General features: G+C 43.2%; 1 protein-coding gene across 1 annotated transcript in view; it reads left to right on the forward strand.

Moving 5' to 3' along the window:
* LOC126285133 (homeobox protein DBX1-B-like) overlaps positions 1 to 18,062 on the forward strand; it is a 212,517-nt gene that overhangs the window by 84,274 nt on the left and 110,181 nt on the right. Inside the window, exon 2 of the mRNA XM_049984454.1 lies at positions 15,899 to 16,002. Within this exon, the coding sequence (XP_049840411.1) occupies positions 15,899 to 16,002 (104 nt within the window). The remainder of the gene's footprint in view (positions 1 to 15,898; positions 16,003 to 18,062) is intronic.

An 18,062-nucleotide genomic window follows, 5' to 3' on the forward strand; every position in this document is an offset into this window, starting at 1 on the left:
ATTCTTTATTAAGCTCTGTTAGCTGTTGGGGCAGAGAAGATTCAGTGTAAATTTGCTAGAATTTCTCAGCACTAGATATTAACAGAAACGCACGTTACTCCACTGGAAAACTTTATGAGGATTTATGTACCTCTTATACGCTTCAAGAATCATGTTGAGCAAAATAGAAGATTTAGACCGAATGAGATGGCCCAGTGCATAAAGACACCAGACTAGCACACGGAAGAACTGGGTTCCGATTATCCGTTTACCTATCCACGATTAAGTTTTCCATGGTTTGATAAATCGAGTATGAGAAATTCCGAGATTGTACTCTAGCAAACGAGACGGCGAAGTTTCTCCTCAATTCGGAGCTTCTGCATCTTCTGAAGTTATCTCTTCGCTGATAGGATGTAAAACCCAAGCGTTCTTCGTTCCTCGCTTTGGAAGCATTGGGGTTTGTACGGAGGTATGCCGTTAATCCCATCCCGCGTATAAAAAAGTAAGAGACAAAGTGCACCCTCTGGAGTACTCAAGTAGACGAATAGATATTTTACTCGTAGCCCTGGACGTAGACGATATGAAAGCTACAAAAGAGGGTAATGTTACTTGATTTCACAGCACTCTGTCGCTTTCTACCACTTAAAACATTCGAGTGTTTACTGACTCAGTGACAATGGTCTCGAAGGAAATTTCAGTTCGACCTTGTTCAAGTATGCAATACTTCAGTTGCTCTAGTAAGTAGTATATTTTGTCGCCATAACCTAAAATATTTACATTACGACGTCCGCCTTTTAGCGTCATTTTGCACTGGTATTGATTTGTAAGGACAGAGTCACATGACTATACCGTTACCGTGAACAGCAATTTCTTTCTTTTTCGCCTTTCGTTAGCCCGTTACCACCACCTTGCTTTGCTTGCCAAGGCCACTGCATTCGTAAAATCCGGCCTTGACGTTGAACGTGTGACTCGTACGACGGAGACTGTAGCTTTGCGGAAAACCACTTGTTTTTCTTGTGGCAGAGCGGAAGGAGAATTTTGAGAAGGCGCGTTCGCCGGCAACTTTTCCCATTACTGGAGAGGTCTGCGTTACACCTGGCGCTGCAAGCGGCGGCCCGTTTTGTTTTATTTATGTTGTGTCGATGGGCAAAGTTGCTGCATCTGCCGACACGGCATCAGATGCTAAGGAGATGCCTCTTTTATGTATCCCGATGGAATCCAGGAGACACCGTGCAAGAAGTTTGGCCTGCAGCTCCAGAGAAAGAGCTACAGTCTGTGGCGTCAGCAAAGTGACAGTCGTAAGATTCGCTACCGAATACGGGTTTCGTCTCACACTTGCATCTTATATAGTCCGGTAGCCCGTGACAAAAAAAAATTGCATTTATTTTATACTGCCAGATATTTTAATCTGTTCTTATTGAAGACTTAACAAAAAGTTTGGATTCTAGGACATGCGACACCCACGCGCTTTCAAACCTGTCGTAAAACGTAATTTCCAGAAAGTATCTTACACTAGATAAAACTTCTTTTATGCACCATGAGCAATATAAATTGTTTATAGAAAAAAACAGCGAGCACCTAGCTACGATTAATGCCGTCAGCAACTTCCAAAATGTGTAAAAAAATGTGTATGATGAAACCATTTTATGCTGTTTGAAACCTTTGTCTTTTGCTTCGTTTCACACCATATCGCTATAAAAAAAATTACAAAATACAAATTTTTACACCTTTGGAACGTTGTTGACGGCGTTAGTTCCAACTTGGTGGTTGCTGACTTTTTCTGTCAACAATTTGTATTGCTAATGATGCATAAAAGAAGTTTTAGCTAGTGTAAGTTTTTTGAAATTACATTTTACGACACTTTTGTAAGTGTGTGAGCGGTACTTGTCCCAGACTCCAGATGTTTTGATAATGGTTTTTTTGTTTGCAAGGACGCGAATAACAAGCTGAAATATTTGACAGTATAAAATAGTTGCCCTTTTTTCATGGGATCATCGATTATATTCTCAGTGAATGGAAGATCTTTTCGTGAATTCTGCTAATATTGCCGTGATAGCGGATTTTTGATACACTGAACCGATTGTGTGGTTTTCACTTTTCCACCAACTCACTACCGGTATAATAAACATTTGCAGTAAATCCTTATAAAAATGTTTATCCTAAGAACTTTCTTGTGCGAAATGTGTGTTGTTCTTTCAGAATGTTGCAGGGCAGCTGAAACAGTCAGTGAAATTTCGTTTACTCCTTTGGAATAGATCGAACAGGTAAAAATCGTCGCATGTTACTAAATCTTGTTGGACAACTTGTAAACTTATTTTCGATCTAACCAAATACATGCTTGCGAAGTTCTTTTTTGTATCTGTTGTGATAACGTTTTTTCTAATAGTGTTAATTACATTCTGTTACTATATTTTAGTTAGTTCTTGTTACAAAACGCAAAAGTTCTGCACGCTGTGCATTTAGAATTTCTGGTAATACCAAGTTAAATACAACAAAGATTTACATGCTTACAGGCGCTCGCTTTTTTCCTAGTGTTGTATCAGCGGCGGAGCTTCGTGTGTAGCTCTCAACAACGAACTAAACTATAAACTAGACTTATGTAAGAACTGTTAAAAAGCAGCCGTTCATTTCTTACGTAGGAATTAGACAGTTAAGTTATATCATCATTTTTAGCGTCCATATTTCATGCAGGCCCAAACGCTATTGGTCTTTGTTTCACCATGTAATCGCTGTGCACTTTATTCTCAGCTTACGGAAAATAACCGTAATTAACATGGAGAGGAGAACCGAATACGGAACTACAGTCTTTTGCTCTGAAATAAATTTTATAGCTTAGATATCCACTAGAGATATTAGACATGCAAAGATACGGCTTACAATGCTACGCTGCTTCGAACAGTTATCAGCAATTGAAAAGCATATCATTGCATCTCTATATTAGGCCCACCAGACTACAGATGGAAGCACAGATGTGTGGCTATTGACTGACAGCCTCTGTCCTATGGTTGATTCTTTATTTATGTTTTAGCACTTCGCTCTTTATCGTAGTCATTTACTAGATTATGTACGTGGCGTTGCTTCGTTTTACCAGCATAAGTATTCACAGTCCCATGAAAGTGTACTCTGTGACATTTTGTTCCACTTTTACGATATGGTATTTTCTGCATATTGGGAATTTCCTTTTAAAAACTTACGGTAGGAAGTGATGGCCAGCAGCGAAGTCCCTCCAAATTAACTAGTCCATGGTAATTATACTAGGTTGGTCTGAAGGAAGTAGTTAACGCTTATTCTTCAACCCTGTAACGAATGGAGTATTACTGTTTTAAACACAAAAACTGTTCTCTGGTACACACCTCCATTAGGTTATAAACTGTTACGTTTTTGCAGTATTTATTAAATATCAACCTTTCTACGCCACAAACGATAACTCATATACAAACGACTATTCATTGCTAGGCTTCTTCACAGTTCTGTTATGTGCTTGCGATTAACGTTTTGGAATGACAAATGGAAAATATCTACCCACAGTGTGCAGTGCAAGAACACGAAAGGTGTAAAACAAAACGCAAGAACCGTAGCGTTCGGAATATATTTCCAACTAATGTACCCTCGGTAACGAAGTCATTGCACAGAAAAAGACGGTGGTAAAAGATAAATAAAGAATTAATCATAGAACAGAAGATAACAATTAATAATGCTATCACACACCTATGCATGCTTCTGCAGTTTGAGAACCTCATATCCACCACGCCCACAACGACAAATTTTGTAACAGTATTTTTTCTGAACACAGAAATATTGTAAATCGAATCTTTGCACTTGTACTACCTCTGGTTAAAATATTTTATGACGTTGGGTAACGTTAAGACGAGTAGAGCAAGGGCACATTTATACTGCCTCCGGCAGAAATATTTTATTATATTTGGTAAACGTCAGACGAACAAAACGATTGCACACTGATCAACAACTACGCGTATATTCATTTGAATGTCAGTTATTGGAGAGAACTGTCGAATGTTAAGGTAATAATATTTTGTTTTCTCGTGATATGTGGAATAAAATACGAAAAATGAAAGCATAACTGAAACAAAATTGCCCTGCTAGCTGAAAGATGTAACAGTACTGTTTTCCACTCTGTGATTTATATTCTCCATAATTTTTCCGTAGTTGTTTCATTGGGTGTGTGCAATTGTATTGGCAAAGCAATTAAAAGAAAATGTATGTGAACTTTCGAAAATAATTTGTAGAGAGAGATGGTGTATAGACAGACGTCAGAACCCACAGAGTGAAATAAATGATGCGAACTTCATAATACGAAAGAAAAAAACTTTACTATTGACACTACATTACTAAATCTGCTCTCAACGATGATATTTTGCGTTCCAATTCTTTAGCTCACCAATTGTACTCTTTTACCTTGATGCCCGAATTTTATTTTGATGAGCCTTACCTGGATTTTTTTCTCTGATCCGGTGCGTGCGCGCTGTCACACACACACACACACACACACACACACACACACACACACGCGCGCGCGCGCGCGCGCGCTCGGGTTCACACACAAGAGCATACGCACATACACAATGCATTCAGACAATGCTTGCAGTATGGTTTAGAATTATTACACACATTATGAGCCTCCGAAGTGCTATAAAACTACAACAATCAAATGGACATCCTCATGATTCACGTGAACGGTTGCTTCAACCCTAATTCGAGTGGGCGGACGAAATATAAAGTTATGTAATATAAAGGGCTTATACAGGTCGTTTCGTAATTACTTGTCTAAATCTTATTGAATTTAGATGGAGCCGAGAGGTAATGACTGGAATCAGGACCCGCTTCGGAATACGAGCTTTTCCAGTAACTAGCGTGAAAAACTCTTTTCCGCTACTGGTGGCAGTTTACAGTCACGACGAGGTAACTAATACAGTGGCCATGTGCACTACGAAGGTACACTGAGGTGCGGAAAGTCCTGGGATAACGATGTTCACATGTGTATATGGCAGTAGCACATCGTACAGAAGGTATAAAAGGGCAGTGCATTGACGGAACCGTTACTTGTACTCAGATTATTCATGTGAAAAGGTTTCCGACGATTATGGTCACGCGGAATGGTACTTGGAGCTAAACGTGTGGGACATTCCATTTCGGAAATAATTACGGTTTCAATATTCCGAGATTCATAGTGGTACGAGTGTGCCGAGATTACCAGATTTCCGGCATTCCTTCTCACCACGGGCAACGAAGTGGCCGACGGCCTTCACTTTACGACTGAGGGAAGCATAGATTTATCAAAACTAACAGACAAGCAACACTGCGTGAAATAACATCAGAAATCAGTTTGAGGCGTACGACGAAAGTATCAGTTAGGACAGTGCAGCCAAATATGGTGTTAATGGCAGTAGACGACCGACTCAGGTGCCTTTGCTAACTGCACGACATCTCCTGCAGTGGCTCTCATGGGCTTGTGACCATATTGGTTGAACTCCAGACCACTGGAAAAATGTGACCTGATCAGATGAGTCCCGATTTCAGTTGGAGAGAGCTGATGGTAGAGTTCGAGTGTGGCGCAGACCCCACGAAGCCATGGACCCGAGTTGCGAATAAGGCACTGTGCAACCTGATGGTGGTCCCATAATGGTGTCGGCCGTGTTGACATGGAATGGACTGGGTGCTCTGGACCAATTGAATCGATCATTGACTAGAAATGGTTATGTTCGATTATTGGAGATATTTGCAGCCATTCATGGACATCATGTTCCCATACATGTTCCAAGTCATGTCACCTGGCCATTATTGTTCGCGGCTGGTTTGGATAACAGCCAGGAAAATTTGAGCGAATTATTTGGCCAGCCAGATCGCGAGACGTGAATTCCATCGAACATTTATGGGACATAATGGAGGTATCAGTTCGTGTACGATAGCATATGCCGGCAACACATTCGCAGTTATGGACGGCTATGAAGGCAGCATGGCTCATCATCTCTGCAGAGCACATCCAAAGACTCACTCATTCAGTTGCCGCATTACGCCGATAAAAAGGGGATCCGCCGAGATATTAAGATAATTCCATGACTTTTGTCATCTCAGTGTAAATAGAAATGAAGACTATTCGTGTCATATTATATCCTGCCTGTATCTTCCTGTAGTGGTGGCCTGCATCTCATTGCTCTACTACATTAGCAGTGAGCAGTTGGCATTATTTGGTTGCAGATGTAGGAATTACTACAGTCAGAGTTATAGGTTGTGCACCCGCACTTTACTACACCATACTTTGTCTTTAAAAACACAAACAAGTTATCTAAATCAAATAAGTGCACTTAACACAAAAAGTATACGCCATGAGAGATAGGTGCCAATGTATGCGAAAGAAGAAAACCATTGTACTTAGTCAAAAACTTTTGCTGTTTGCCTGAATTGTCTCTTTCTTCTGAGTCTGTGCTGAAAGAAGAGTCATATACATTTCCGATCTGAGCTAAATAGATTTTAAATAGTGTAGATAAGAAACGTCGCACTGCACTCGAAGCTACAGAGACTGGTTGTGATTTGCGTGGTGGTATTTACATGGAAGGTACTATATTTTTGTCTCTGTAACGCTTTGTTCACAAAAAAACAATTAGTAATTATTACTGGTAGTAAAAGGAGGAATAAGTACAGACGAGTTTAACAATGTTACATACAAAAGCACTTCGTCTTTAGGCCACAAGTGGCCCAGCGGGCCATCCGGCCGCCGTGTCATCCTCAGTTGAGGATGTGGATAGGAGGGGTGTGTGGTCAGAACGCCGCTCTTCCGGTCATTATGATGGTTTTCTTTGACCGGAGCCGCTACTATTCGGTCGAGTAGCACCTCAATTGGCATCACGAGGCTGAGTGCACCCCGAAAAATGGCAACAGCACATGGCAGCCCGGATGGTCACCTATCGAAGTGTCGGCCACGCCCGACAGCGCTTAACTTCAGTGATCTGACGGGAACCCGTGTATATACTTTGGAAACGCCGTTGCCCGTTACATATAAACGCAGCCTAACTTAAAAGGGAAAGGCAGTATTAAAGTATAGTAACGTTTGGAACAGTTTTCTTATTTTATGACGTCGTTTACGTAAGATCAATTCAGCTTTCGATTAAGTTCACGGAAATTTATTCTGGAGTATATATAAAACTATTTCTAATCTGGATAAACCAGGATTGTGAACATACTTTTTTGGTACTGATATATTTCCATATGTCAGGCACCCATTAATTTGTCCTTCTGAAAATCTTTAGCATTAATTGGAAAACTTTGAAGTTATCGGCTTCTGTTTCTGATCTGAGGCTGAAACATCTCCATTATAATTAGGTCCATCCAAATTCTTTCCTTCATTATTAACTATAGCTAATATTATTAATTCTTGTGAAACGACATTAGTTCATTCCCAGTCTGCCATTTTTGCCTAAACTTGTGGCCTCGTATGGATCAGTGGAGAGCAATGGTTTTGGTATTTGGCGTCAACATGTATCTATCCGTATCTGCCTTCTGCGTGCTCTTCACCGTATTCATCATCAGTCACTGTTATATTCCTAGGAGTACCGGAAAATATTCACTATGGCGAACAGACTTTATAGCGCATGGGTAATTGGGACATTGCACTATTTTGTTTTTGAGGTGATTCCAACTATTTCCATAAATCCAAAAACAAAAACATGTCGGATGATCCATGTTGTTGTTGTGGTCTTCAGTCCTGAGACTGGTTTGATGCAGCTCTCCATGCTACTCTATCCTGTGCAAGTTTATTCATCTCCCAGTACCTACTGCAAGCTACACCCTTCTGAATCTGATTAGTGTATTCATCTCTTGGTCTCCTTCTACGATTTTTACCCTGCACGCTGCCCTCCAATACTAAATTGGTGATCCCTTGATGCCTCAGAACATGTCCTACCAACCGATCCCTTCTTCTGGTCAAGTTGTGCCACAAACTTCTCTTCTACCCAATCCTGTTCAATACTTCCTCATTAGTTATGTGATCTACCCAGCTAATCTTCAGCATTCTTCTGTAGCACCACATTTCGAAAGCTTCTATTCTCTTCTTGTCCAAATTATTTATCGTCCATGTTTCACTTCCATACATGGCTACACTCCGCACACATACTTTCAGAAATGACTTCCTGACACTAAATCTATACTCGATGTTAACAAATTTCTCTTCTTCAGAAACGCTTTCCTTGCCATTGCCAGTCTCTGCTTCGACCATCATCAGTTATTTTGCTCCCCAAATAGCAAAACTCCTTTGCTACTTTAAATGTCTCATTTCCTAAACTAATTCCCTCGGCATCACTTGACTTAATTCGACTACATTCCATTATCCTCGATTTGCTTTTGTTGATGTTCATCTTATACCCTCCTTTCAAGATACTGTCCATTCCGTTCAACTGCTCTTCCAAGTCCTTTGCAGTCTCTGACAGAATTACAATGTCATCGGCGAACCTCAAAGTTTTTATTTCTTATCCATGGATTTTAATACCTACTCCGAACTTTTCTTTTGTTTCCTTTATTGCTTGCTCAATATACAGATTGAATAACATCGGGGAGAGGCTACAACCCTGTCTTACTCCCTTCCCAACAACTGCTTCCCTTTCACGTCCCTCGACTTTTATAACTGCCATCTGGTTTCTGTACTAATTGTAAATAGCCTTTCGCTCCCTGTATTTTACCCCTGCCACCTTTAGAATTTGGAAGAAGGTACTCCAGTCAACTTTGTCAAAAGCTTTCTCTAAGTCTACAAATGCTCCATGGAAACAGGACATGATTGGCGAAGTTATTCTTTTAACGCGCCTGTCAGTAATGTAACACATGTGAAACAGCTTAGTTGGTATACGATTTCTTCTCCTGGTTTTCAGCCTTACACTCCAAATCAAGTTCCTCCACCATTTTGTAAAGGTGCTTTTACAAACTGAGCATGAGATTTCGTAAAACGTAACGCAATTTCCTTGAAGCGTTACACCTTCAGAAATTATACAACTAAGCCCTAACAGGGTACCCAAAGCACAGTGTTTGAACGGATTTTGAAAGAGAGAGGAAACATGTCTCAAGACAAGTTAGCTCGATAAGTAGAAACTGTTTTCGTGTTTGAATACAGGCCTCACAACTGCGCCAAAAATTCATTTATGCTCTTTGTGACAAAAATTCTGTTGATCAATGTAATAGAAGAGTCATGCATTTGTCAGGTGACGTGTGATAACTATTTATTGCAGAAGATCTTTCACAATACCGTGCACGATCCTTCATGTTCTGGTATCGCCTCCGAAATTTCGCTGCAATGTGGGTGCCTGATGAAACCGCCCAGCTACCACTGCGGTAATTTTCCCGCGCCAAGAAACCGCATCAGTGGCTTATTCGGACCCAGATCAATTCTCTGTACCGCTGTACTTATAAACTAAGTTTAGACAGGGGTCAAGAACATTGCTTTGACCCGCCAGACTGGGTTAATCTTCCCACTGTTCCAAAGTCGACAGCTAAAACCCTGTTTCTATGATTTTCTCAATACTCTCAGAAAGTTCCTGAAATCCGATCACTGCACTGGAATACGTACACCGCTAACAGTTCTAACATCGCCTCCTTTTGGCTCCTCGCAGTTTCCGCCGGTGATCTTCACAAAGATAAAATATCAATAAAGTCTCTCACTCTCTCTCTCTTTCTTTCTCTCTCTCTCTCTCTCTCTCTCTCTCTCTCTCTCTCTCTCTCTCTCTCTCTCTTTTTGTATTTTTCTTATTTTTTGATGTGGACTTCGCTAAGTGCCTCTATTGCATAAAATCTCCAGCTAGGTAATGACTCCACATACTTATACCGCCCTCTTCGTACTAACCATGTGCGCTCTTCACGAACCGCACCATTGCTCTCGAAAACCGGAATACCGCTGAGCACTTCACACACATGCAATGGAAACGCATCTGCCAAATCTTTCAGTTTTCGGTACCGGAAGAACTTCGTTGTTCAAGGTGGATCAATAAATCTCTGAACTCAAGAACTAGTAATTCTTTCGAATTAACACCTTCACTCCCGAGAGCCCAAGACTGCAACAAGCAGAAATGCTGCCTGTCAACTGTCTCGATGTCCCGAGCTCCAAACGGAACTGTTTTAACATTCAGGGCTGTGAGCCAATCAATCTTCAGGACAGAATGTGGGCCACTAATAGGACTTCACTGGAAGATACTGCTTCGTGCCAATAGTTACAGAAATTTGTTTCCATTGGGTGCTGGAAAAATCAGTCATCGTGGGACAATTACTCGCCCTTGAAATCGTCCAAGTATGCTCAGGCTACCACCCATTTAGGAGGATTGGAGAAAAAGTGGGCTGAATCAGACCCTCTACCGGAAACTGGACCTGGTGTACACAATAGTGTACAGAACGAGTGTGTGTGTGTGTTTGAGGTTTACGGGCGCTAAACAGCGTGGTCATCAGCGCCCTGTACAGAACGAGCACGGCCAGGAAATCTACATCTATAAGCACACTCCGCAAATCAATTTGAAATGCATGTTAAAGGATACTTCCCATTATAACAGTTGTTAGAACTTCCAGCTCGATTCACGTATGGAGCGTGGGAAGAATTTTTACGTAAACGTCTCTGTGCACCTTGTAAATTCACTCGTCCTCATCAGTCTTACAGGTGCGATACGTTGTGTGTCGTCCTGTACTTCTATATTCATCATTTACAGCTGGTTCTTGAATCTTTGTAGGTGGGAGTTCTCGAAATAATCTACATTTATCTTGAAATGCTGCCAGTTGGGTTCCTACAGCTTCTCTGTGACACTCCCATGGTTCAAACAAACCAGTGACCATGCGTACTGCCCATCTCTGCATAAGTTCAATACCCCCTATTAGTCCTGCCCGGTAGGGGCCCACAAAATGGAGCAATATTTTGAGACAGTTCGCACGAGTGCTTTGTAAGCGACCTCGTTTGAAGACAGACTGCATTTCGTCTTATGGATGAGCCGAAGTCTTCCAACTGCTAAGACGGAGCCTATGTCAGTGTTCCATTCCATATTCTTACAAATTACTATACCCAGTTCACCGATTCCATTTGTGACTTATAGAATACTATGTTTTTCTCGGTTTGTGAAGTGCAGAATGTCCTATTTCAGAAGGTTTAAAGCAAGTTACCATTTTTTGCGCTGCACAGAGATCTTAAACTGCAGCTTTTTTCAAGCAAAGATTCATCATAGAAAACAACATACTCTGTGAATAGTCTGACGTTGCTATTAATATTATCTGCAAGGCGTTTAATATATGAGTGCTGTCCGGAAAGTAAGGAGCGATTGGTCGCGAAATGGAAACCACAGTTAAAATCAAAAGTGTTTTATCTGCAATAGTTAGCTAAACCTTCCACCTACGTCTCTACATAGTCGCCGCTCCGACTTAGGTGTCTCTTTGCAGCACACTCGTCATAGAAGACAGCTTCCTGCGTTTCCCGACAATTTTCTACGCCAGACTGCAGTTTGCTGTCTGTGCCAAAATGTTGTCTTCCTGGCCAGCGGTTCATGTGAGCAGAGATGAAAATCGAAGGGAGCCACGTCGGGACAGTATGGTGGGTGACGAAACACTTCCCATCGAAAGCGCTGCAGGAGTGTCATCATTGCCTCTTCAGAACGTGGCTGACAATTGTCACGAAGAAGGAAACGCATGTCAGTTACGTTATGTGGGGTTGTATGACATAAGGGAATATCTCCTGACAGGCACTGGAACCTGGTAGAAAACACTACTTTCTAGCCATAGTTACACGCTCAATGTGCTCGCAGAACTGAGAAGGGCGACGTAACGAGATCTACAAGCATACTAGGGATACTGCTCAACACATCTGTCCAAAGCGTCACCGGATTTTCCCTGTCATTTCCACTTCGCGATCGATCGTTTCTTACTTTCCGAGTAGCCCCACGTACAACACCAACAACAAGAAATTCCAAATCCAGTCACAAATTTCGCTTGATACCACATACGATCCTACTTTCCATAGCAAGTGTGCATGTGCTACTGAGTTAAATGATTTTCGGGGCTCAAGAAATGTTATACCCACTTGACTGCCTTGATTCATGTCATCTGAAAAAAAGGGCATTTGAATTACACATGACCGATGATTCCGGTATCTGTTATAGCTGACATGGAGCAGGTCATTCTGTTCGAGATACGGAATTACATTTCAGTTCAAAATATATTTTAAAATTATATGAGAATTCAGCCTTTCTCGGCGAATCTCGATGATAACATCTTCTCGGGTTGACAGCCGAGTCAATGTGTTGTTCGGCTGTCAACCCGAGAAGATTTTATCATGTTTTAAGATTGTATAACAAACTGATGTCAAGGGCATTGTACGATAGTTATGTGGATCACTTCTGCCACACTTCTTGTAGACGGATGTCACCTGGACTTCCTTCCAACTACTAGGAACGGGTTTTTGTTCGAGAAATCTACCGCAGATTATGGTTAAAAGCCGCATCTTCGGTATAGGATCTGATACGGATTCTATCGCGTCCTGGCGGTTGCTCGATTTTATAGATTTTAGCTGTTTCTCAATACCACCGACACTAATATCTGCAGTGTGTCCCAGAAATGTTGCTACATCGAAGGGTTGTAGAGGATGTCTTAAGCAAAAAGTCGAGGATAAGAACCCGTGTTGTGGAACGTCATCCAACGACACTACAAAGCGTCGAATTTACAGACTACCACGCCTGCCAATAGTCCGACATTCGGCAGGAAACGTGACTTGATGCGCTGACGGTCCATGAGCAGAACGTCTCGCAATGTTGTTTGTTATTCAGTGATCGCGACTGATTGCCACGATCGCCAGTGGAGAAGATGGAGCTTGCTGCTGAACAGAAAGGCCTTGTCTCCTATGAATGCTTTGTTGCCTCGGAGGATGACGGTTTCGGACACACGTTTCCATCCGCAGTTTATGTGTGCCCTGGAACCCTCTAAAATCCCCAGTGTTTTTCGGTATGTAGGAGAAAAATGAACTGCAGGTGGGAACCCATGTCTGAAACCGTTATCCACCAAGGCAAGAGAGCATCGCATTCATAGGAGACAAGGCGTCTCTACGCGACAGCTGTCTTCCTATCTTCTCTACTGGCAATCGCGCCATTCAGTCGCGATCACTGAATAGCAAACAACATTGCGAAATGTTCCCCCTACTCTCCTTCAGCGTATAAAGTCACATTTGCTGCCGAAGGGGTGGCCTCTTGGCAGGGACCAGCGCAGTGTAACTTCAACACTCTGTAGCGTTGTTTGGTGCTTTTTACTGGACATGAATTCTTATCCTCTACCTGTTACTCAACACAGCTGTGGCCGAGCGGTTGTAGGCTCTTCAGTCTGGAACCACGCGACCGCTACGGTCGAAGGTTCGAATCCTGGATGTATGTGATGTTTTTATGTGAGTTAGGTTTCAGTAGTTCTAAGTTCTGGGGAACTGATGACCTCAGATGTTAAGTACCATAGTGCTCAGAGCCATTTGAACCATTTTTGAACCTCAAGACAGTGTCTCGAAGTGTGTCGCAACGTTTCTGGAATATCCTATACAGGGTGTTACAAAAAGGTACGGCCAAACTATCAGGAAACATTCCTCACACACAAATAAAGAAAAGGTATTATGTGGACATGTGTCCGGAAACGCTCAATTTCCATGTTAGAGCTCATTTTAGTTTCGTCAGTATGTACTGTACTTCCTCGATTCACCGTCAGTTGGCGCAATTGAAGGTAGGTAATGTTGACTTCGGTGCTTGTGTTGACATACGACTCATTGCTCTACAGTACTAGCATCAAGCACATCAGTACGTAGCATCAACAGGTTAGTGTTTATCACGAACGTCGTTTTGCAGTCAGTGCAATGTTTACAAATGCGGAGTTGGCAGATGGCCATTTGATGTATGGATTAGCGCGGGGCAATAGCCGTGGCGCGGTACGTTTGTATCGAGACAGATTTCCAGAACGAAGGTGTCCCGACAGGAAGACGTTTGAAGCAATTGATCGGCTTCTTAGGGAGCATGGAACATTCCAGACTATGACTCACGACTGGCGAAGACCTAGAACGACGAGGACACCTGCAATGGACGAGGCAATTCTTCGTGGAGTTGACGATAACCCTAACGTCAGCGTCAGAGAAGCTGCTGCTGTACAAGGTAACGTTGACCACGTCACTGTATGGGGAGTGCTACGGGAGAACCAGTTGTTTCCGTACCATGTACAGTGTGTGGAGGCACTATGAGCAGCTGATTGGCCTCCACGGGCACACTTCGGCGAATCGTTCATCCAACAATGTGTCAATCCTCATTTCAGTGCAAATGTTCTCTTTACGGATGAGACTTCATTCCAACGTGATCAAATTTTAAATTTTCACAATCAACATGTGTGGGCTGACGAGAATCCGCACGCAATTGTGCAATCACGTCATCAACACAGATTTTATGTGAAGGTTTGGGCAGGCATTGTTGGTGATGTCTTGATTGTGAAACGTCCCCTTAGAAAAATTATACATTACTGTGCTTAAACTGACACACAATATTTTTAGCGTAACGCAGTCTGACTTCCAAAAATCCCTACGAAAGAATGGCCCTGACTAACATTAACCTATACGTTTCACAAATCACTTAGCTCCAAAAAATCTTCGTTACTCAAGCTACTGCAATACAGCGAGCGCCACTACTGCCAGCTAAATAAAAGATTCAAACTACTGAAGGCACTAACTACTGATAGGCATAGTTAGCAAATGAAAGATACTAATACAGAACAAACAATGTATTTATCTTAATAGTTACAATATATATAGCAGTTCATGACATCCAGTCTTACAAATTTCAAAACTCCGCCATCTCTCTTCCCACGTCCACCACTGCTGGCGGCTCACCTCCAACTGCGCAACGCTACGCGCTGTTCACATCCAGCTGCCGCTGCCCAACACTACAATGGCAGGCAACAATGCAAACCAGCCACAGACTGCACACGGCACAGCCAGTGATTTTCATACAGAGCGCTACGTGGCGGCGGCGTTACCAATAAAAAAACCTAAACATCCTACTTACAATTGGACCCCATGTTCTTCCACCTACGCTCAATGGAGCACGTTATCATGATTTCATACGGGATACTCTACCTGTGCTGCTAGAACATGTGCCTTTACAAGTACGACACAACATGTGGTTCATGCGCGATGGAGCTCCTGCACATTTCAGTCGAAGTGTTCGTACGCCTCTCAGCAACAGATTCGGTGACCGATGGATTGGTAGAGGCGGACCAATTCCATGGCCTCTACGCTCTCCTGACCTCAACCCTCTTGACTTTCATATATGGCGGCATTTGAAAGCTCTTGTCTACGCAACCCCGGTACCAAATGTAGAGACTCTTCGTGCTCGTATTGTGGACGGCTGTGATACAATACACCATTCTCCAGGGCTGCATCAGCGCATCAGGAATTCCATGCGACGGAGGGCGGATGCGTGTATCCTCGCTAACGGAGGACATTTTGAACATTTCCTGTAACAAAGTGTTTGAAGTCAGGCTGGTACGTTCTGTTGCTGTGTGCTTCCATTCCATGATTAATGTGATTTAAAGAGAAGTTATAAAATGAGCTCTAACACGGAAAGTAAGCGTTTCTGGACACATGTCCACATAACATACGAGTATTTTCTTTCTTTGTGTGTGAGGAATGTTTCCTTAAAGTTTGGCCGTACCTTTTTGTAACACCCTGTATATCACTCATCTTTGCAACGGTGCGAGAATTAAATAGAGGCAAATTCCTAGCAAATGATGTGTTATGGTGCAAGAAAATGGATCGTAGAGCTTGGTCTATAGTCTTTTCCTCGCTCTGGAAAAGACTCTTTAGCGCAGCGCCATAACGTGTAAGGTACGTGGGTGGTCCGCGCGGCAGCTGTGTGACGGCGTGGTGTGGTGTGTTGCGCAGAGTCGTCGCTGCAGGCGGGGCCGCCGCTGTTCGGCTACGGGCTGTCGGGCTCGCACGGCATCGCCAAGCCGATCGCGAGGCCCGCCACCGCCGCAGCCGCCGCCGCCGCCGTCTTCAGTCCCCACCTCCACACGCTGCTCGCCTGCCGGCACCCCTACCTCACCGGTAAGCCACAACTCCAACATCCTCTCTCTCTTCTCTTCTCTTCTCTTCTGTTCTCTTCTCTTCTCTCTCTTCTCGTCCTTTGAGCATCTTCTCATTCTCAGTTAGTAGATATTCATACAGTCCCTGATCAATACTATCCGGACATCCCTAGGTAATTCGGGGTGGACCGTTAGATCTGAAGAGAGGCGGACTTGTCAGTATAAAATAAAGCAGGGAAGTAGGGAAGCAGTAACAGCAGACTGGTTCGTTCAGAAGAACTCAGTAACTTCGAATGTGAGCTAGCCATTGGATGCCACCTTAGTAACAAATACCGGGTGAACATAAAGTCAGTATAAATTCAAAAACTTAATAAACCACGGAATAATGTAGATACAGAGGTAAAAATTGACACACATGGTTGGAATGACATGGGGTTTTATAAGAACCAAAGAAAATTGCTAGACCTCTTGCGCGCGTCGTTTGGTGGTGATCGTGTGCTCAGCCGCCACTTTCGTCATGCTTGACCTCCCAGGTCCTCACACCTCAGTCCGTGCGACTATTGGCTTTTGGGGTTACCTGAAGTCGAAAGTGTATCGTGATAGACCGACATCTCTAGGGACGCTGAAAGACAACATCCGACGCCAATGCCTCACCATAACTCTGGACATGCTTTACAGTGCTGTTCACAACATTATTCCTCGACTACAGTTATTGTTGAGGAATGATGGTGGACATATTGAACATTTCCTGTAAAGAATATCATCTTTGCTTTGTCTTACTTTTTTTCTGATTATTGCTATTCTGATCAGATGAAGCGCCATCGGTCGGACATTTTGTGAAGTTTTGTATTTTTTTGGTACTAATAAAATCCCATGTCATTCCAAGCATGTGTGTCAACTTTTTGATCACCCGGTACATCAACACATTGCAAAGGTTCTAAAGCTGTCAAGATCGACTGCTGGTGATGCAGACGAGGAGTGGAAAGCCGGACGTTGTGACCGATCGGTTCTAGGCGCTTCAGTCCGGAGCCGTGCTGCTGCTACGGTCGCAGGTTCTAATCCTACCTCGGGCATGGATGTGTGATGTCTTTAGGGTAGTTAGGTTTAAGTAGTTCTAAGTCTAGGGGACTGAAGACCTCAGATGTTATGTCCCCTAGTGCTCAGTGCCATTTCAACCATTTTAGAAGTGGAAACCCGAAGATACAACCACAGTTGAACCAAGACCAGGCAGATCGTCTGTACTGAATGACAAGGATCATCGTCCACTGTGGAGCGTGAAATCAGTGGAAGGAATCTGTTTTGAGTTCCGAAGTGATACCAATAGTCCTGCTAGCACACTGATTGTGTGTAGAGGGTTAGAAAGAATGGCGTACAATGGTTGCTGAGCTCCCCTAGGCCACATCAGTACTAAGTGACACTTGAGTTGGTGTTCAGTACGCCCCTGGACTGTGGGTGACTGGAAACGAGTTTGGAGTGATGAATCACTCTATGCCCTGTGGCAAACTGCTGGAAGGGTTTGGGTTTGGTGAATGCCTGCATTGCGGTACCTGTCATAACGTGTATTGCCCACACTGACAGGGCAGTCAAATGGAGACCGAACACCCGCCACAACCGAACCATGGAATGGTCCCATTCAAAAATAATCACCGTACGCGCTAGGGCATTTACACTGGGAGACGAGAAGATTAGTTCCCGTTTCGTAGAAAACTGTCGGTCGCTGAGGGATTCACAACCACATCCGCTCTTGGACTTCGACGTCCGACTGAAAGCGATGTTTATGGATGTCTTTCTTCAGGTCGCCGACGATGTGATAATCACACGATGAAAGATCCGTGCTGTACAGAGGCGGTTGCAGGTTTTCCCAACCAAATCGCTGAAGCATAGCCTTCGTCCGATTAGCAGACTGGGGGCGGGCTTTATCGTGCAACAGGACGATTCCGTCCGACAGCTTTCCTGGGCATTTTGATTGTATGGTGCATCGGAAAACTTGCTAAGCGTCTTTATACCACAGCGCATTGATT

This window comes from Schistocerca gregaria, chromosome 8 (assembly GCF_023897955.1).
Source record: "Schistocerca gregaria isolate iqSchGreg1 chromosome 8, iqSchGreg1.2, whole genome shotgun sequence".
Taxonomy (NCBI): Eukaryota; Metazoa; Arthropoda; class Insecta; order Orthoptera; family Acrididae; genus Schistocerca; species Schistocerca gregaria.